The sequence below is a fragment of the Myotis myotis genome, unplaced genomic scaffold (genome assembly GCF_014108235.1).
Source record: "Myotis myotis isolate mMyoMyo1 unplaced genomic scaffold, mMyoMyo1.p scaffold_m19_p_3, whole genome shotgun sequence".
Lineage (NCBI taxonomy): Eukaryota > Metazoa > Chordata > Mammalia > Chiroptera > Vespertilionidae > Myotis > Myotis myotis.
The window spans coordinates 5850645-5865010 of NW_023416335.1; the positions used below are offsets into that span (position 1 = coordinate 5850645).

The 14366-nt window shown below is 46.7% G+C and overlaps 1 protein-coding gene across 5 annotated transcripts in view; it reads left to right on the forward strand.

Moving 5' to 3' along the window:
• The window catches only part of STOX2 (storkhead box 2), a 195851-nt gene that overhangs the window by 164429 nt on the left and 17056 nt on the right, over nt 1-14366 (forward strand). For all 5 annotated transcript variants that reach the window (XM_036298316.1, XM_036298315.1, XM_036298314.1 and 2 more), the window contains exon 2: nt 11555-11707. In XM_036298316.1, the coding sequence (XP_036154209.1) occupies nt 11555-11707 (153 nt within the window). The remainder of the gene's footprint in view (nt 1-11554; nt 11708-14366) is intronic.

The window sequence follows — 14366 nt, forward strand, 5'->3', positions numbered from 1 at the left end:
CCTCAAGTTTATAGCTTGGGCACTTTTTTTATTAAAGACGTTTCTGAGAGTGTTAAATCCCTTCTGTAATTGGTAATAATAATGAGAACGTTGGAAAATAAGGCAAGCTGTGTATTGGCTGGGCTCCGTGAACATCGCTCTCCTCTTCGCTCTCATGTCCATCCCATAACTCACCCTCTCCCGGGAGGCAGGGAAGCACCGTCCTCCCTCATGGTCCATGACGGCTCTTCTTTGGGTAGCACTTGTGTGCATCTTCAAAGCATGCTGAGGATGTTGGATGTTTCAAAGGATGTTTGGTCAGGAAAATTACAAGCATAATATGTTGAGAGTATCCTATATAATAAAAGGCTAATATGCACATCAACTGAATGGCAGAATGACTGGTCACTATGATGCACACTGACCACCAGGGGGCAGACACTCAACGCAGGAGCTGCCCCCTGGTGGTCAGTGTGCTCCCACAGGGGGAGTGCCACTCAGCCAGAAGTCTGGGGCTCCTGGACTGCAAGAGGGCACAGGCCAGGCTGAGGGACCCTCACCCCCGCCCGCCCCCCCCCCCCCCCCGCGAGTGCCCATATTTTGTGCTCTGGGCCTCTAGTGATTATATAATGACCCTACACTCATCAATTCTACTCATAATCGTATGCTCTGCCCCCGAAAGGGCCTTGCCGCCTGCGAGAGGCATGGGAAGGGAAAGTATGTTTTCTTTAGAAGAACTTTTAAAAAATTATAATAATAGACCATCTCTTTCACACAGAGCTCTCCTTGGTTACTCTAACTGGAGGTCTTTTTTCAGTCTTCTCATGGCATTCATTTCTCTCTCTCTTTGTGTGTGTGTGTGTGTGTGTGTGTGTGTGTACATATATATTTATTTCCCCAAAAATGTATATACACTGTAACAGCTGATAGCTCAATTTTGAAAATTAAATGTATTTTAATAAACACTGCCTTTATAGTTATTCAAAGTGTGTGTATACATTTTGGGGACCATATATGTGTAGTTAAATATTAATAACTTTATATGACAATTGATTTACTGGCCATTCATGCCTGTTCTTGTTATATGTCTTCTAAGGGTGTTTTAAGCAGTCACTGGAACACGTTACAATTGCTTGTATTCTCACACATCTATATCCTGTTTCCCCACCTCAGTGGTAAGCTCATTGAAGGCAGGGATCAAGATTTATGCTTTTGTCTACAATTCACATCTCCTGGAGTTCCCTACACATGGAAACCACTCGGTAACTAGTTGATTACGTTTGAAACGTGCTAATTTGTCACAGAGGGTGGGAATGATCTGTTTTGTGCACGTGGAGAGTCTTGGAGGGGTAGAGTCGTGCTGAGCCCGGCCTCAGGGTCTCTGCATGTGACTGTAGGAAGGGGGCTTGTTCTTCCTGAGATGGGGCTGCGGACAGTGCCTCACCCTGCTCATTGAGGATTGTTATTTTAAGAAAAATGTACAGGTGAGCCCTTACCTGTGGACATTGATTCTGGTTTCCTTAATTAGGAAGAATAATATCACTGGACAAGCCACCCTGAAGTAAGGAGTATGCAGAAAGCTTGTGTGGGAGATTTTTTTTTTTTAATCCTACAAGACGTTTTGCTTAGAAGAGAGAACCAAAATGACTATTAGCATCTCAGGTGGCTTCCAAAATTACTTGATTCCTAGTGCATTGATCTTTAGTACTTACTTAAATGCTGAGTTTCCTTTTTCATTTTTAAGTAAAAGATGGGCCCAGCCAAAATTTTGAAAGAGACCAACTTTCTTTGATAATTTTTTATATTCTTATAACTCTTTATTCATGTTTTTCCCCACCCCATAGTGCTCTTCTCTCTCTGAAGTTTCTATGCAATGAATGTTTCTCATTTGCTTTAAGACCATTTTCTCCCAAACCAGTAATACATCCCAAATGCTGTATGTTTATATCTATTATAAATATTAACTTTCCTGCCTCCCAGTCAAAATATTCTATTCACTCGGTGCACATGCTCGCAGATAAGAATCAAGAGGTGAGCAATCTGACTAAACGAATTAATTCTAGTGTAAGAAAGACCACTGCCCCTTAGCCTTCCCACAGATGTCTCTGGTGTGTGTGTGTGTGTGTTTTAAAAAAACAGGGTGTTGTTTTTTTTAGGACCAGATGATTTCCCTCTTGGTAGAAATTCAAACACCATATAAGAGTATATTGAATAAATTCAGATGGGCTTGGGGAAGACAGTTTTAATACTAACTACCACTTACGAAATATTTATTAGGTCTCAGGTACCATGTAGGCACTCACAGCCATTATGTCATTGAATCCCCTCAATGACTCTATGAAGTAAACATCACTGTGTTTACTTTATAACAGAAGAAAAAGAAGAAATCAAGACTCAAAAAATTCATTTGCCATCACTCACACAGCTACTGAGGAGCAGAAGTGGGCTCTGAACCTAAGGTTTCGATGACAAAGTTCCTGGCCTCTGCCGCGGTCCCGAGATGCCGAATTTTGGAGAGAAAAGTTACTTCTTGGCGGGAGTTTTCCCTGTACTTGTTCATCCCTGTACGCACTATGTAGTTCTTTCATAAAACCCCCATGGCCGTCGGAAGGGCTGGCCGGGTGTTCAACTGTTGGGGAGTCGGCAGCAGCCGTTCAGTATAATTATGTTGTAATTTGTGAACCATCAACATACACATATTCAAACTGTATTTAATTAGGCCTTCTTGTTCTATTCCAATTGTATTTTACAGAAATCAGTCACAGTAATATTGTGATTCCTAAACTGATGAGGCAAAGGGCACAGTTCTGAGAAGCAGGCATGGCGATTCTAACTTATAGAGAGGGGACAAGGATGACCCTGGCTTCGAGACGGATTTGTTCATAGCGTTGAGAAATCCCATCCGTGGGAGTCGGAGCATCTAATATGTCGCTGGTGTTAGGCTGGGTTCTGCTATACAGCGGAGGTGGAGGAGAAGTAAGATAGGAACCGAGGTCCCATTCTCCATGGTGCCCTTTTAATAAAGTAAAGGAAGACACTGTCTTCCACAGGAGCTCGTTAGCCAGTGCCTTACAGAATGGCATGAACATCTTGTTCAGTGTTGTCCGCGAGGACTGGCATTTCATCATGACTTCATCCTTGGTGGCAAATGGGTTTAACTTAGTCCTGGATGCAGGACCAGAGAGCGAGGTGGAAGCTGGTGATGGGAAACATCTTGGTAATTAGCAAGGTCTTACCTTGCCTTGTCTATATATGTAGTACCTGTTTATTCAACAAACCTGAGTGCCTGCTCTGTGTCTAGTGCTCTGCTGGGTTTTATTCCATGGTGCCAGGCACACGCCACACCCAGGTTGTAATGTGGAGCCTTAGCAAAAGTTTGAAACATGTAACCTTTTTTTTTTTTTTAAATCCTCAGCCGAGGATATGCTTTTATTGAATTTAGAGAGGATGGGAGAGAGGGAGAGAGAGAGAGAGAGAAGAAAATTGATGTGAGAGGGAAACATCAATCAGTTGCCACCCATATGTGTCCTGACCAGGGATCGAACCTCAACCTAGGTATGTGCCCTGACTGGGAATCCACCTTGCAACCTTTTGGTGCATGGGACGATGCTTCAGCCAACGGAGCCACCTGGCAAGGGCTGAAGCATGTCGCCTTTAAACTACGAATCTATCGCAATAGCAGAATGGTCCCAAAGTGTTAGCTGTTCATTAGAGAGGATGTCAGTTATCATCCTCGTGAGTTGGCTACGAGGCCTCACCCACCACTGTCCACTGACTGCCCCTCTCTCCCCGATCCTCCACTTCTTCTGGCTTGTCTGTCTCTGCTTATTAATGAAAACTTGTAGACTGGGGAAGATGAGGGTCTGTCTTGTAAACCATTGACTTGTCATTTCACCTGGCTGCATTAGACACCTCTCCGCATTAGACAGAAAGGTTCAGGCGATGTGGTAGACATAACCTATTTGCATATGTGCGTGCATGTGTGTGTGTGGGGGGATGCGTACACACACGCATGCATACCACCTTGCTGGCTCTTGTTTAACCCTACTGTTATTAGAAGTTTCTTAGTATGTCAGAGCTAACAGTGGCCACCATTGGCTTATTATTAACAAGAGCTTCGTATGTACATTGTCCTTTGAATTAAAATAATTTATTCAGATAATAGCTTAGGAATGGGACCTTCTTTAAGAAACCCATCAAATGTTGAAATACAACATTCACAAACTTCAGAGAAGCTCTTACAGAATTTCTAAATGTTCTGAAATTCCTTTTCACGTCAACTTTCCCTCCATTGACTGTTGCAATGAGGGCTCAGCCTTAGATTTCTGAAATCGGTGGCCTTTAAACCAAACGTACCATAAATTGATACAAAGTGCCTTCTTTCAATGGCGGTTTTCTTTGAAATTTCAAATACAAACATTTGAAAGTCAAGCACAGTCATTCGGTTTCACAGGAGAGGTGGCAGCCTTGGGCTCCTGGGCGCCGTTCACTCTGCCCCCCGAAAGGGCCTTGCCGCCTGCGAGAGGCCTGGGAGGGGAAAGTGTGTTTTCTTTAGAACAACTTTTAAAAATTATCGTAGTAGACCGTCTGTTAAAAGAAACCGAACGACATTTTATCCATAAAACCGGGGTTAATAAATTGAACTAAATTGTAAAACACAAGACTTGTCTGATGCCTTGCGTCAGAGAAGTTGTTTGCTTAACCCCGGCGAGCTCACGGTTTCCCCAGGCCCACGGGTATTTAAGGTAAAACTTGGCCCATTAGTAGGTCTATGACTGGTTTGTGGAAAGGAATAGAGTTGTATTGTCGCTGTGCGCCTGTACATTTTACAAGCAAGTTGGACCGTTTTTATGGGTCGCAGTATCTGCTCCATGTGGTAATTTTATGGGCATCTATAATTGTAACTTTAGTGTTAATTTTGGCAGCTCAGAGAACAAACACAGGCTCACGTTGGTCCGAGGAACAAAGCAGAGCAAGGCTTTGCACTAGAAAGAGTACATGATGGAGCCTTTATCAAAAGGGGGAAATTAACAGCCCCAGGTCTTGCGATTCTCTTTAAAATCCAAGCCTACCCTCTCAGATTGGATGGGCATGAAAACAGCGTCTCCTGCAAGATGGCGACACAGCTAGACGGGAGTTCTGCGCTGCGTTTTTATGCCTTGATGTGGAATCCGAGCACTTGAGAGCCCGAAGGAATGAGTGTTTGAAATCATTTCCTCGAAACTGTCATCTCCCGGATGAGGAGCCGGACCCAGAGTGGTCGCTGTGTTTGGTTGTAAGAGACTGGGCTTTCACAGTGTCCCCCGAACCTCCCAGTTACAAAGCAGGTCAGTTTCAGAGCTGCACTGGGAAGCATGAGCTTCATTAGGATCACAGGTAACTGTTCGATCCGGCGGGCAGAATACATCGGCTTTTATGATGGAAAATAGTCCGTAGCAATAAGGAGGGGAACGGGAATGCTGGTGCTTGGAAAACCAGATTACTTGCCGACGGCTGACAGGGAAGATGGACTTTGGAGTACTTTAAGGTTGCCGTTTATTATGTCGCCGTTCCTTATTCATTAGTATGAAGATGGTCACTTTAGGTCAGTGGTTCTCAACCTTCTGGCCCTTTAAATACAGTTCCTCATGTTGTGACCCGACCATAAAATTATTTTCATTGCTACTTCATAACAGTAATGTTGAGAATTGTAATGTGAATATCTGATATGCAGGATGGTCTTAGGCGACCCCTGTGGAAGGGTCGTTCAACCGCCAAAGGGGTCGCGACCCACAGGTTGAGAACCGCTGCTTTAGATGGAAGAAAATCGAGTTATGTGTGCTCTTTCACTAAGTGTCTTTTGGAAAGCTGTGGGCATGTCTTGGGAGGCGATGAATGAGAGTTGGAAGTCACATCTTCTTAGGAGTCGTGTTGTCCTCCCTCATATGCAGAATTCCGGTACAGAGGACCCCAATTAATGACCGAAAGAGAAAATGGGGTTCATAAAGACGGAGCTTTATCACAGGATGGTTGGTAGAGTCCCCCCTCCCCAAATAGAACCAAGATTGGAACGGTTTGGGAACTTGAGTACCTCAAGGTATTGGGTCGGTGATAAGCACTCAGTTATATTTCTTCAGAGGATGACTTATGTGAGAGAGAATTTTCTGAAAGAATTCCAGCTAAAGGAACTGGCCGAAAGTTGAATGGGAGAACGCATAGAGGGGTTTAAATAATAAAAATGTATGCATGTGAAGAAGCTATTTCTGAGACGGTAACTAGCTGCACAGAGTAAAAGGCAGAGAAAGTCAGCATGTGCCCGATTCTTGCCAGTCATCTGGACCCTCCTTGTCAGTTGCCTGGGTGACTCTAATAGTCACCGGTTTGTCCTCCACCGTCGCACAAGAGTGGTTTTCTATCACAGCCACGTCGTGAAATTCCTCTGTGTGAATGCATGCAGTGGTTCCTCGTTAGCATCAAGAATAAGATCAAAGCCTTCTGCTCAACCAGGATCTGGCTTCTGTTTCCTCTCACCTCGCCACCAGCCTTCCCCTGCGGCGCCAGCGTTCGCCTGGCAGCCCGGGCTGTGCACGCTGCGCGCTCTGCGCAGCTCTCTCCCACCTCCCGCGTGGTCTCCATCCTCCGCTCCGTCATCACCACCGGGCCGATTGCTCCTGGTCCTCGTGTGTCTCATAGCACCTTAGATGGACGCAATCTCCAAGTGCTCACCGAGGTCTGTTAAATCTGATGTTCAGTGCTCTTACAAGCAAAGACGTCTTCCTGCGATGGTAACATTTTCACGCCTTCTCACATTTTAAATTCACTTACCAGAAATTCATTGAATGCTTGCTCCGTCCAAGGCACCGCGCTTGGCTTTATCTGAATCATCCCGGATTTGACAAGTGTTCCCTGAGGACGGTACCTAAATGGATGTTTGTAAGAAAATAAAGCTGGAATAAAACCTATTTACCCCTTCTTGTTAGAACAATAGGACGGCATTATCGCAGTTTAGAAAGAATTTGTTAGCCTACAAAGTAGCTGTGAGTTTTTAGATGAGTTGTCCTTATGAACGTGTTCGGGACTAATTGTGACAGTGGAAAAATTTATCCTGTCAATTATAGACAAGCAGCAATTCATAGTTTATGTGCAATGTGGTAGTTTCTTTAGATGGTGATGACCAACAATGTCTTAGCTGTGTTTATATTCCCGTGTTTTCTTTGAGTGTAAGTGTGGTCCAGTTGGAAGAATTTTCTAGTAGTATATTTTAACAATGACTAGATGACTCATGAAGAAGGTCTGATCTAAGATCTATGGTAAATTGGAATAATGTGTTATGCTGTTTAAGAGATACCTATGATTTCTTTAGTACAGATCTAAATGCATGCCCTAAACCATCACTTAGTATGTAATTATGTTTCTGTGGTAACTGCTCTGTTGGGGGGGGGGCATTATGTTTCTATGGTAACTGCTCTGTTTGGGGGGATTATTATTAATAGGGGGAGTCTTAGAAATTGCATATAAATTAGGTATATTTGATCTGTTAAATTTTGTTTGATTTTCAGTTATTGAGCAAAATATGTTAAGAAAATCACAATCCTTAAAATACCCTGAGAAAGTCCTTGGATTATAAAGTTATAAATGGATATTCATTCATTCAACAAACATTTATGGGGTGTCTGGTGTAAGCTCTGCATTATTCTAGGCGCTGGGAATGCGGTGGGAACGTGGCTCATGTTTCCTGCTGTCCAGGAGCTTACGTTCTTGTGGGAGAGACAGACAGTACACCAGGACGGACACACACACACACACACACACACACACACATTCACACACACACACACACTCACACACACACACTCACACACACACACACGCTCGGCGTGAAGACAGTCTGGTTCCAGTACCAGTGTGTGTGGTATTTCCACACCACCAAGCAGTTCTCGGGCCCCGGGTGGGGCGCGGTGGGCTGGTCCCAGGGGTCGGCCGGCAGGCTCAGACCCTGCGGCCACTCAGGCCTGGCGAGGAGCTCCGGTCTTCTAGGTGCAGTTGGCAGGCACTGTAGGAATTCGTGCAGGGAAGTGGCGTGTGTTCTATGCTTTTCTAAGAAGGCCTGGTTGTTCTGTGAAGAAGAGAGCGTGGGGGCAGGAGGGAAAGCTGGTCACCAGCCGTTAGGATGGGCCGGGCCAGGGACGAGGCGATGGCGGCGTGGAGCGGGGATGGAGGAGAGGGAAGGGACTCAGCAAGCCTTCGGACTGAGCATAAACAGGATTGGCGGTGGGGCTGGGGGTGGGAGGGAGCGGATAGTAATGTATCTTAGTGCGGTGCACAGAGGAGGTGATGTGGAGATGGTCACTTAGGGCCCCCACATCCCATTTTGTCCAAGTTAAAAGTCATTGCACAGACTCTTTATTAAAGTGGGGCTGAGTTTTTTCAAAGCAAATGCAATCTAGACACTTAAAGCATGCTGCCTCTTCTATTTATTTGGCTGCAATGAGTGAAAAGAAATTTGCGTAGAAGATGGCATTTGAACTAAACAAATAATTTCAGCTAAAAGCATCAGGGCGAATGTGACCTAAACTAGTTAAGTTTGCTAAGAGTTATTTCTTTTCTACAGAGAGACCAAGTTCCCTGTAACTTATACAAAATCAGAAAATAGACCTGCATTTTAAAAATCATATTTAGTAACTTTGTATTTTTGGTCTCCCGAGACGTCCTTCATTGTGAAGGCGCTGCCTTCCAAATGGCACACAGGTCAAAGGTCCCCAGGCGGGCGGGCTCTGAGCTTCCCCTTTGCCAGCCGGCCTCACCTCTCTTTCATCTAGTTTACAAAGTCATCCCAGGTGACGTGGGGTCCACCTGTCCATCCTAGCCCCTCATCAAGGGACCTGGCCTCCGTGCCCTGGTCCTCTTCTGCGGAAGGCGGGGGGAGAGGGGAAGCCCAGAGGAGATCCCTAAGTGGCTGTGTCTGAGCTGCAGGCCCCCGAGGGGAGGGGAGGGGAGAGTAGAACAGGTGTAGCTCCCAACTCCCACCTGTCCTCATCCGCCGCCACCACTAGTTCATCTTCTACACATTAGGCTTTACAGCAGGGGTGGGGAACCTTTTTCCTGCCAAGGGCCATATGAATATTTAAAACATCATTCGCGAGCCATACAGAATTATCAAGTTAAAAATTAGCCTGCTGTATTTGGCCAAACATTTCATTAACTCACCCCTAATGCTTTTGTGGGCCTTAAACGGCCCGGGGGCCCGATGTTCCTCACTCCTGCTTCAGAGTAAGATTTTGCTTAAATTTAATGGTACAACAAGTTTTTAAATATTTAAATTTACTCATCTAGGGACGGACCCCACTGAGGTGGTCCATCCACATAATTCTGTCATTTCTGAATCCCTGATATGAACGGAGGCTCACCAGCCAGTGGGTGAGACTCACACCCACAGCACAGCCTGAAGTTCCATGTTCCAGTTCCTACCCACTGCCACCCCAGCAGACACTTGCAAGACTGCCCCAGGGCCTTCTCTTTGTGACACGTCCCAGAGGCCCCAGCGTTGGTGGGTTCTAAGTTTGGTGGGTTCCTGGCTTCTGCTGGTGCTGACTCTGCTGGCCTCACCCTGTTTTGGATTTGAGTTCTCACTCTCTCTGGTTTGGAGGAAAGTGTCTTACACTCTCCTCATACCCATCTGGCAGAGAATGGCAGCTCAGCAGAGCTGATGGGGGCTTCAAGGGGTGCAAGAGCGAGGGGAGCATTGACATGAGTTGGGGTGTGTGTTGCGGGGAGGGTAGGGTGGGGAGGCGTTCCAGCGGTTCTCAACCTGTGGGTCGCGAACAATGAAAATACATCCTGCATATCAGATATTTACATTACGATTCATAACAGTAGCAACATTACAGTTATGAAGTAGCAACGAAAATAATTTTATGGTTGGGTCACAACATGAAGAACTGTATTAAAGGGTCGCGGCATTAGGAAGGTTGAGAGCCACTGGTTCAGGCCTTTGACACTGGGATCCTGCTGCTGTGTCCGGTGCACCTGTTCGACTTGCCCCTCACCTGGTGGTTTTCATTCCCAGGCTCTGCTGCCTGGTTTCATCCATCACACCATTTCCCACTCAGTCCATCGAAGCAGGGTTCGAGTTGTTTCCCAAAGGGCCTCTGGACTCCATCAAACTCGGGGTTGCGCTGGGCACAGCTCTAAGTGCCTGACAGTGAGCGGGCTGCCCAGACACCTTCCGGGAAGGTGTTGCTTAATGCCACTGGCTGACCTGGGGCTGGGTTCTGGCTGGCCATGCAGCTTATTAAGAGAGACGCATGCTTAGGAAACAGAGAGGAGCAATTATGTAAGTACACGCGGGAAATAAACTTAGCTCACAGACATTCTGCTCTGCCGATGGCTTTCGCCCTCTCTGTAGGGCCTCTTCCAAGTGAAACCTTACAGAGCCCCAAAGTCCGAAACGGGGGGCACCTGGGTGTGGGAGCAGACTTTCCTGCTCTCCCAGCCTCCCCCTCTGTGGGGGGCTAGGAATTCTCGAGCGGAACTCAGAAATCGCCACCCTGTGCCATAGAGAAGAGATGCGGGAGTGAAGGCCTGCATTGCCTGTTGTCACCTCCTCCAGAGCCCAGCCAGGTAGCCCCTGGCCGCCGGGGTCAGCCTCCCCGCCACCGCTCTTAGATGCAAAGCAAACGTGTGCAGAGGCCTCAGCCCCTCCTGGATGTAATCTGCCCTCTCCTGCCCCCCAGCCCAGGCTTTACCGGCCACCAGCCATCTTTCTGATTCACGTCTGACTGTCACTCCTGACGTCCCTCTCTGGCTCACCATCCCCCATAGGATGCAGGCCTTGGTCACACGGCTCTTTCCTCCGCCTGTGCCTGCACCCCTGTGGGCCCTCTACTCACCAGAAACACCTGCTGCTGGGTTCTCCCACCCCCTTCAGCACCCCGCCTCCCAGCCACCGACACACTCCTGCTTCAGTCCTGGATTCAGGTTACAGGTCCCCATAAAACCTCCCATTTCCTGCTTCTCAGCCCCACGCCCACCTCCCCTCCCTGCTCCAGAGTTGGGGTTCAGCTTCCTCTGGTGCACCTTGAACTTTGGTCTACTTACTTGTCTCCTCCACTTGAATGGGAACTCCTTGGGGGCAGAGGTGTTTGGGGGAGAGGCCTTCTTCACGTTCCCACGCCCCCAGCAGATGCCTGACCCGAAAGGCAGTCACCTTTTGAATGAATGAATCCTCGTTACCAATAAATGCATCCGTCCCGATGCAGATGCCAGTTAGTAAATACATCGGCTCCAAGTTAATAAAAGCGGAGATGGTTGCTCAAAGCCTCGAGCCTTTCAGTGCTACGTCTGGCGAAGCCAGTGGCCGGGTTTAAAGGCAGGTTCTGTGTGTCAAGGCCCCTGGAGCTCCCGCTGTTCTGTGGGAGTCTTTCCACCCGAGTGGACGGCCCGCGCTGATGTGGACAGCGCCAGGGTTTGGCGTTGGCCGTGCTCACAACATGGGGGCAGGTGTGGTCATGGGAGGGGCGTGTGTGTGAGGTGTGCGTGTGACAGATGGCTGGCTCTTTGAATGATCTGCTCACTTGTGAACATTGTCTTTCTGCAGGTGATGTGTCACCAATCAGTATGTCTCCCATCAGTCAATCCCAGTTCATTCCACTCGGGGAAATCCTTTGCTTGGCCATCTCAGCAATGAACTCGGCACGAAAACCCGTCACCCAAGAGGCCCTGATGGAGCACCTGACCACGTGCTTCCCAGGTAATGGGAGAAGCAGGGAGCCCTTGCCACGTGGACGTGGGCTCTGGCTGCGCCCGGACTGCGCATGGACGCGTCCTCTCGTGTTTGAATCTAACGGGGGAAAATCGTTGCCAAAAGTGACCAGGAACTTTTCTTAGTTTAGTAATTAAACATTAAGGAACCTGGGTTACTTCCAAAATAATTTGCCTTCTTCAGCTGTAATACTTTTTTAATTGGCACTGAGCAAAAGAAATTAAATTGGGATCCGTGAGGAATTCTGGCAAAAACTCCCGAGATTCCATTCAACCTTTGCCGCACAACCTTCTTTAAATACATGAACATCATGAGTCCTGGGAGCGAGTCAGAAACAACTGAAAATTTTAGTCCTAAGGGATTAAACTACAGAGAGGGAGAGAGAGAGAGAGAGAGAGAGAGAGAGAGAGAGAGAGAGAGAGAGAGAGAGAGAGAGATCACGATAAATGTATCTATCCGGCATGTTTACGTCATGGCCTGATGAGTTTTAAGAACATGGCATTTGGTAAATTAGTTAAGATCTCATTATGACAGAAAAAATGAAATGTTTTCTCTTAACTGTTATAATAAGACAGTGACCCAGCTGCTGTGTGCATGGCCTTGGCTGCCCCCGATGCTGGAAGCTCTTAGGAATGGGGAGGAGCTAAAGACTGTGGGCCCATCTCCAGGAGGCAGCCCACTTCTCGGCCCCACTGTGTTATCCCCTCTCCTCCAAAAAGTAAGGCCCTGTCAGAGTTGCCAAACCTCCTGCTTCTTCAAGAGAATCTGGAAATGCAGTTTTATGGGGCATTTCTACGTCATCCTAAGTGTTGGCAGTCGTGTGCGGGTAGATTTTACCCTGGGTGTGCCGATGACACGCAAGCCAAGGAAAACACATTATTGGGCCATCAGTTTGTCAGCTTGGCTTGGATGCAACCACTACCTCGATGGAAATAGAGCTTACTTACGTTAAGCACAGACGCTTCACATCTTTTTCATTCAACTGACCAGAGACCTTAGTAAATACAGGGTGTCCCCCAAAAACGTATGCGCACTTTGAATGCTCATGAAGTCAGTGTTTATTAACATGCAGTTCGTTTTCAACATTTAAAAGAACCTACAGAAATGAATAATTCTTTTGTCAGTGCCTGTTTTCAAAGTCATGACCGTCTGGTCCAGGCACTGCTGATAACTCGAAGCAATGGAATCGCAAGCATCAGCAATCACTTCGTCGGATACTTGTGTGCCCTCAATTCGTTGACTGTGCTGGTTTTGTACCGTAAACTGTATCTTTTATGTGTCCCCATAAAAAAAAAGTCTAGTGGCACTTTAGGATAAATTTTCTTTGTTCAAAGCTTAGTCTGCCTTCACCCATTATTTCAAATCAGTTACACCGAAAAGGAGTGAAAATTAAGTGAGTTATCAGCTGTTAAAGTGTGTATACATTTTTTGGGACACCCTATATAAGCTGTTGGTTGTATCAGTTAGTGTTTGCTGCAAAAAAGCTGGGTAACAAACAATCACGGAACATCGGTGGCATTCAGCAATAAACATTTATTTAGCTCCAGGAGTCAGCTGATTCAGACGGGTCGCAGCCAGGTGGCTCCTCTCCACCTGCACCCCATCCTCTCAAGCAGAGTCCTGTTCTGTCTATTATTGGGGTGGCAGATGCACAAGAAAGCCCAGCCAGTTGCACAAGGGTTCGTCAGCCCTTTGGTGATGTCACACCCAGTCACACATCTTTGGCCAAACTCACAGTCCAGGTGTGGAAATGCACATCACCATGGGGGAGGGCAGAAAGCCTGCTCCCAAACGAAGCAGGGATTGACCAGATTGAGTCTCCCCACTTTTCCTGGTGATGTGTTCCCCTCTGTCAGTTTCTCAGTTAATGTGTGTGAAATGATGTGTAATGTTTAAAAACTCTAACACAGTGGTTCTCAACCTTCCTAATGCCACGACCCTTTAAAACAGTTCCTCATGTGGTGGTGACCCCCAACCATAAAATTATTTTCGTTGCTACTTCATAACTGTAATTTTGCTACTGTTATGAATCGTCATGTAAATATCTGATATGCAGGATGTATTTTCATTGTTACAAATTGAACATAATTAAAGCATAGTGATTAATCACAAAAACAATATGTAATTATATATGTGTTTTCCGATGGTCTTAGGCGACCCCTGTGAAAGGGTCATTCGACCCCCAAAGGGGTCGCGACCCACAGGTTGAGAACCGCTGCTCTAACAGGATCACACCCTGGGAACCTATGAATTGTCTTAAATTTTATACCATTTTCCCATCTCTGATTGTCTCTCCTTGTTAACTTCCAGACAAACCTGTTTCATTTCAGTAGGAAGGTGAGAGAGGGTTTAGGTTGGGTAGAAAGCTGGTCTTTGTTGTTTAAGCCTCAAAACCCTGATGAACTTGGGAGTAGAATCGGAAAGTGATGGGACAAGCAGGTGTTAACAGTGTCCATCACAAACACACCTCTTTCGGGTGAGAGGTGACCCCCATGGATTTCTAGTGGGACCCTGGCTTTCAAAGACAATTCAGAAGGGCAGTCATTATACTTGGGGGGCTTACAAATAAGATCATCATCATCAGTACCAGTGGCTTTCAGGGAAGTCTTGTGAAATGCACAGGTAGAAGGCTGGGAAATGACTGAAC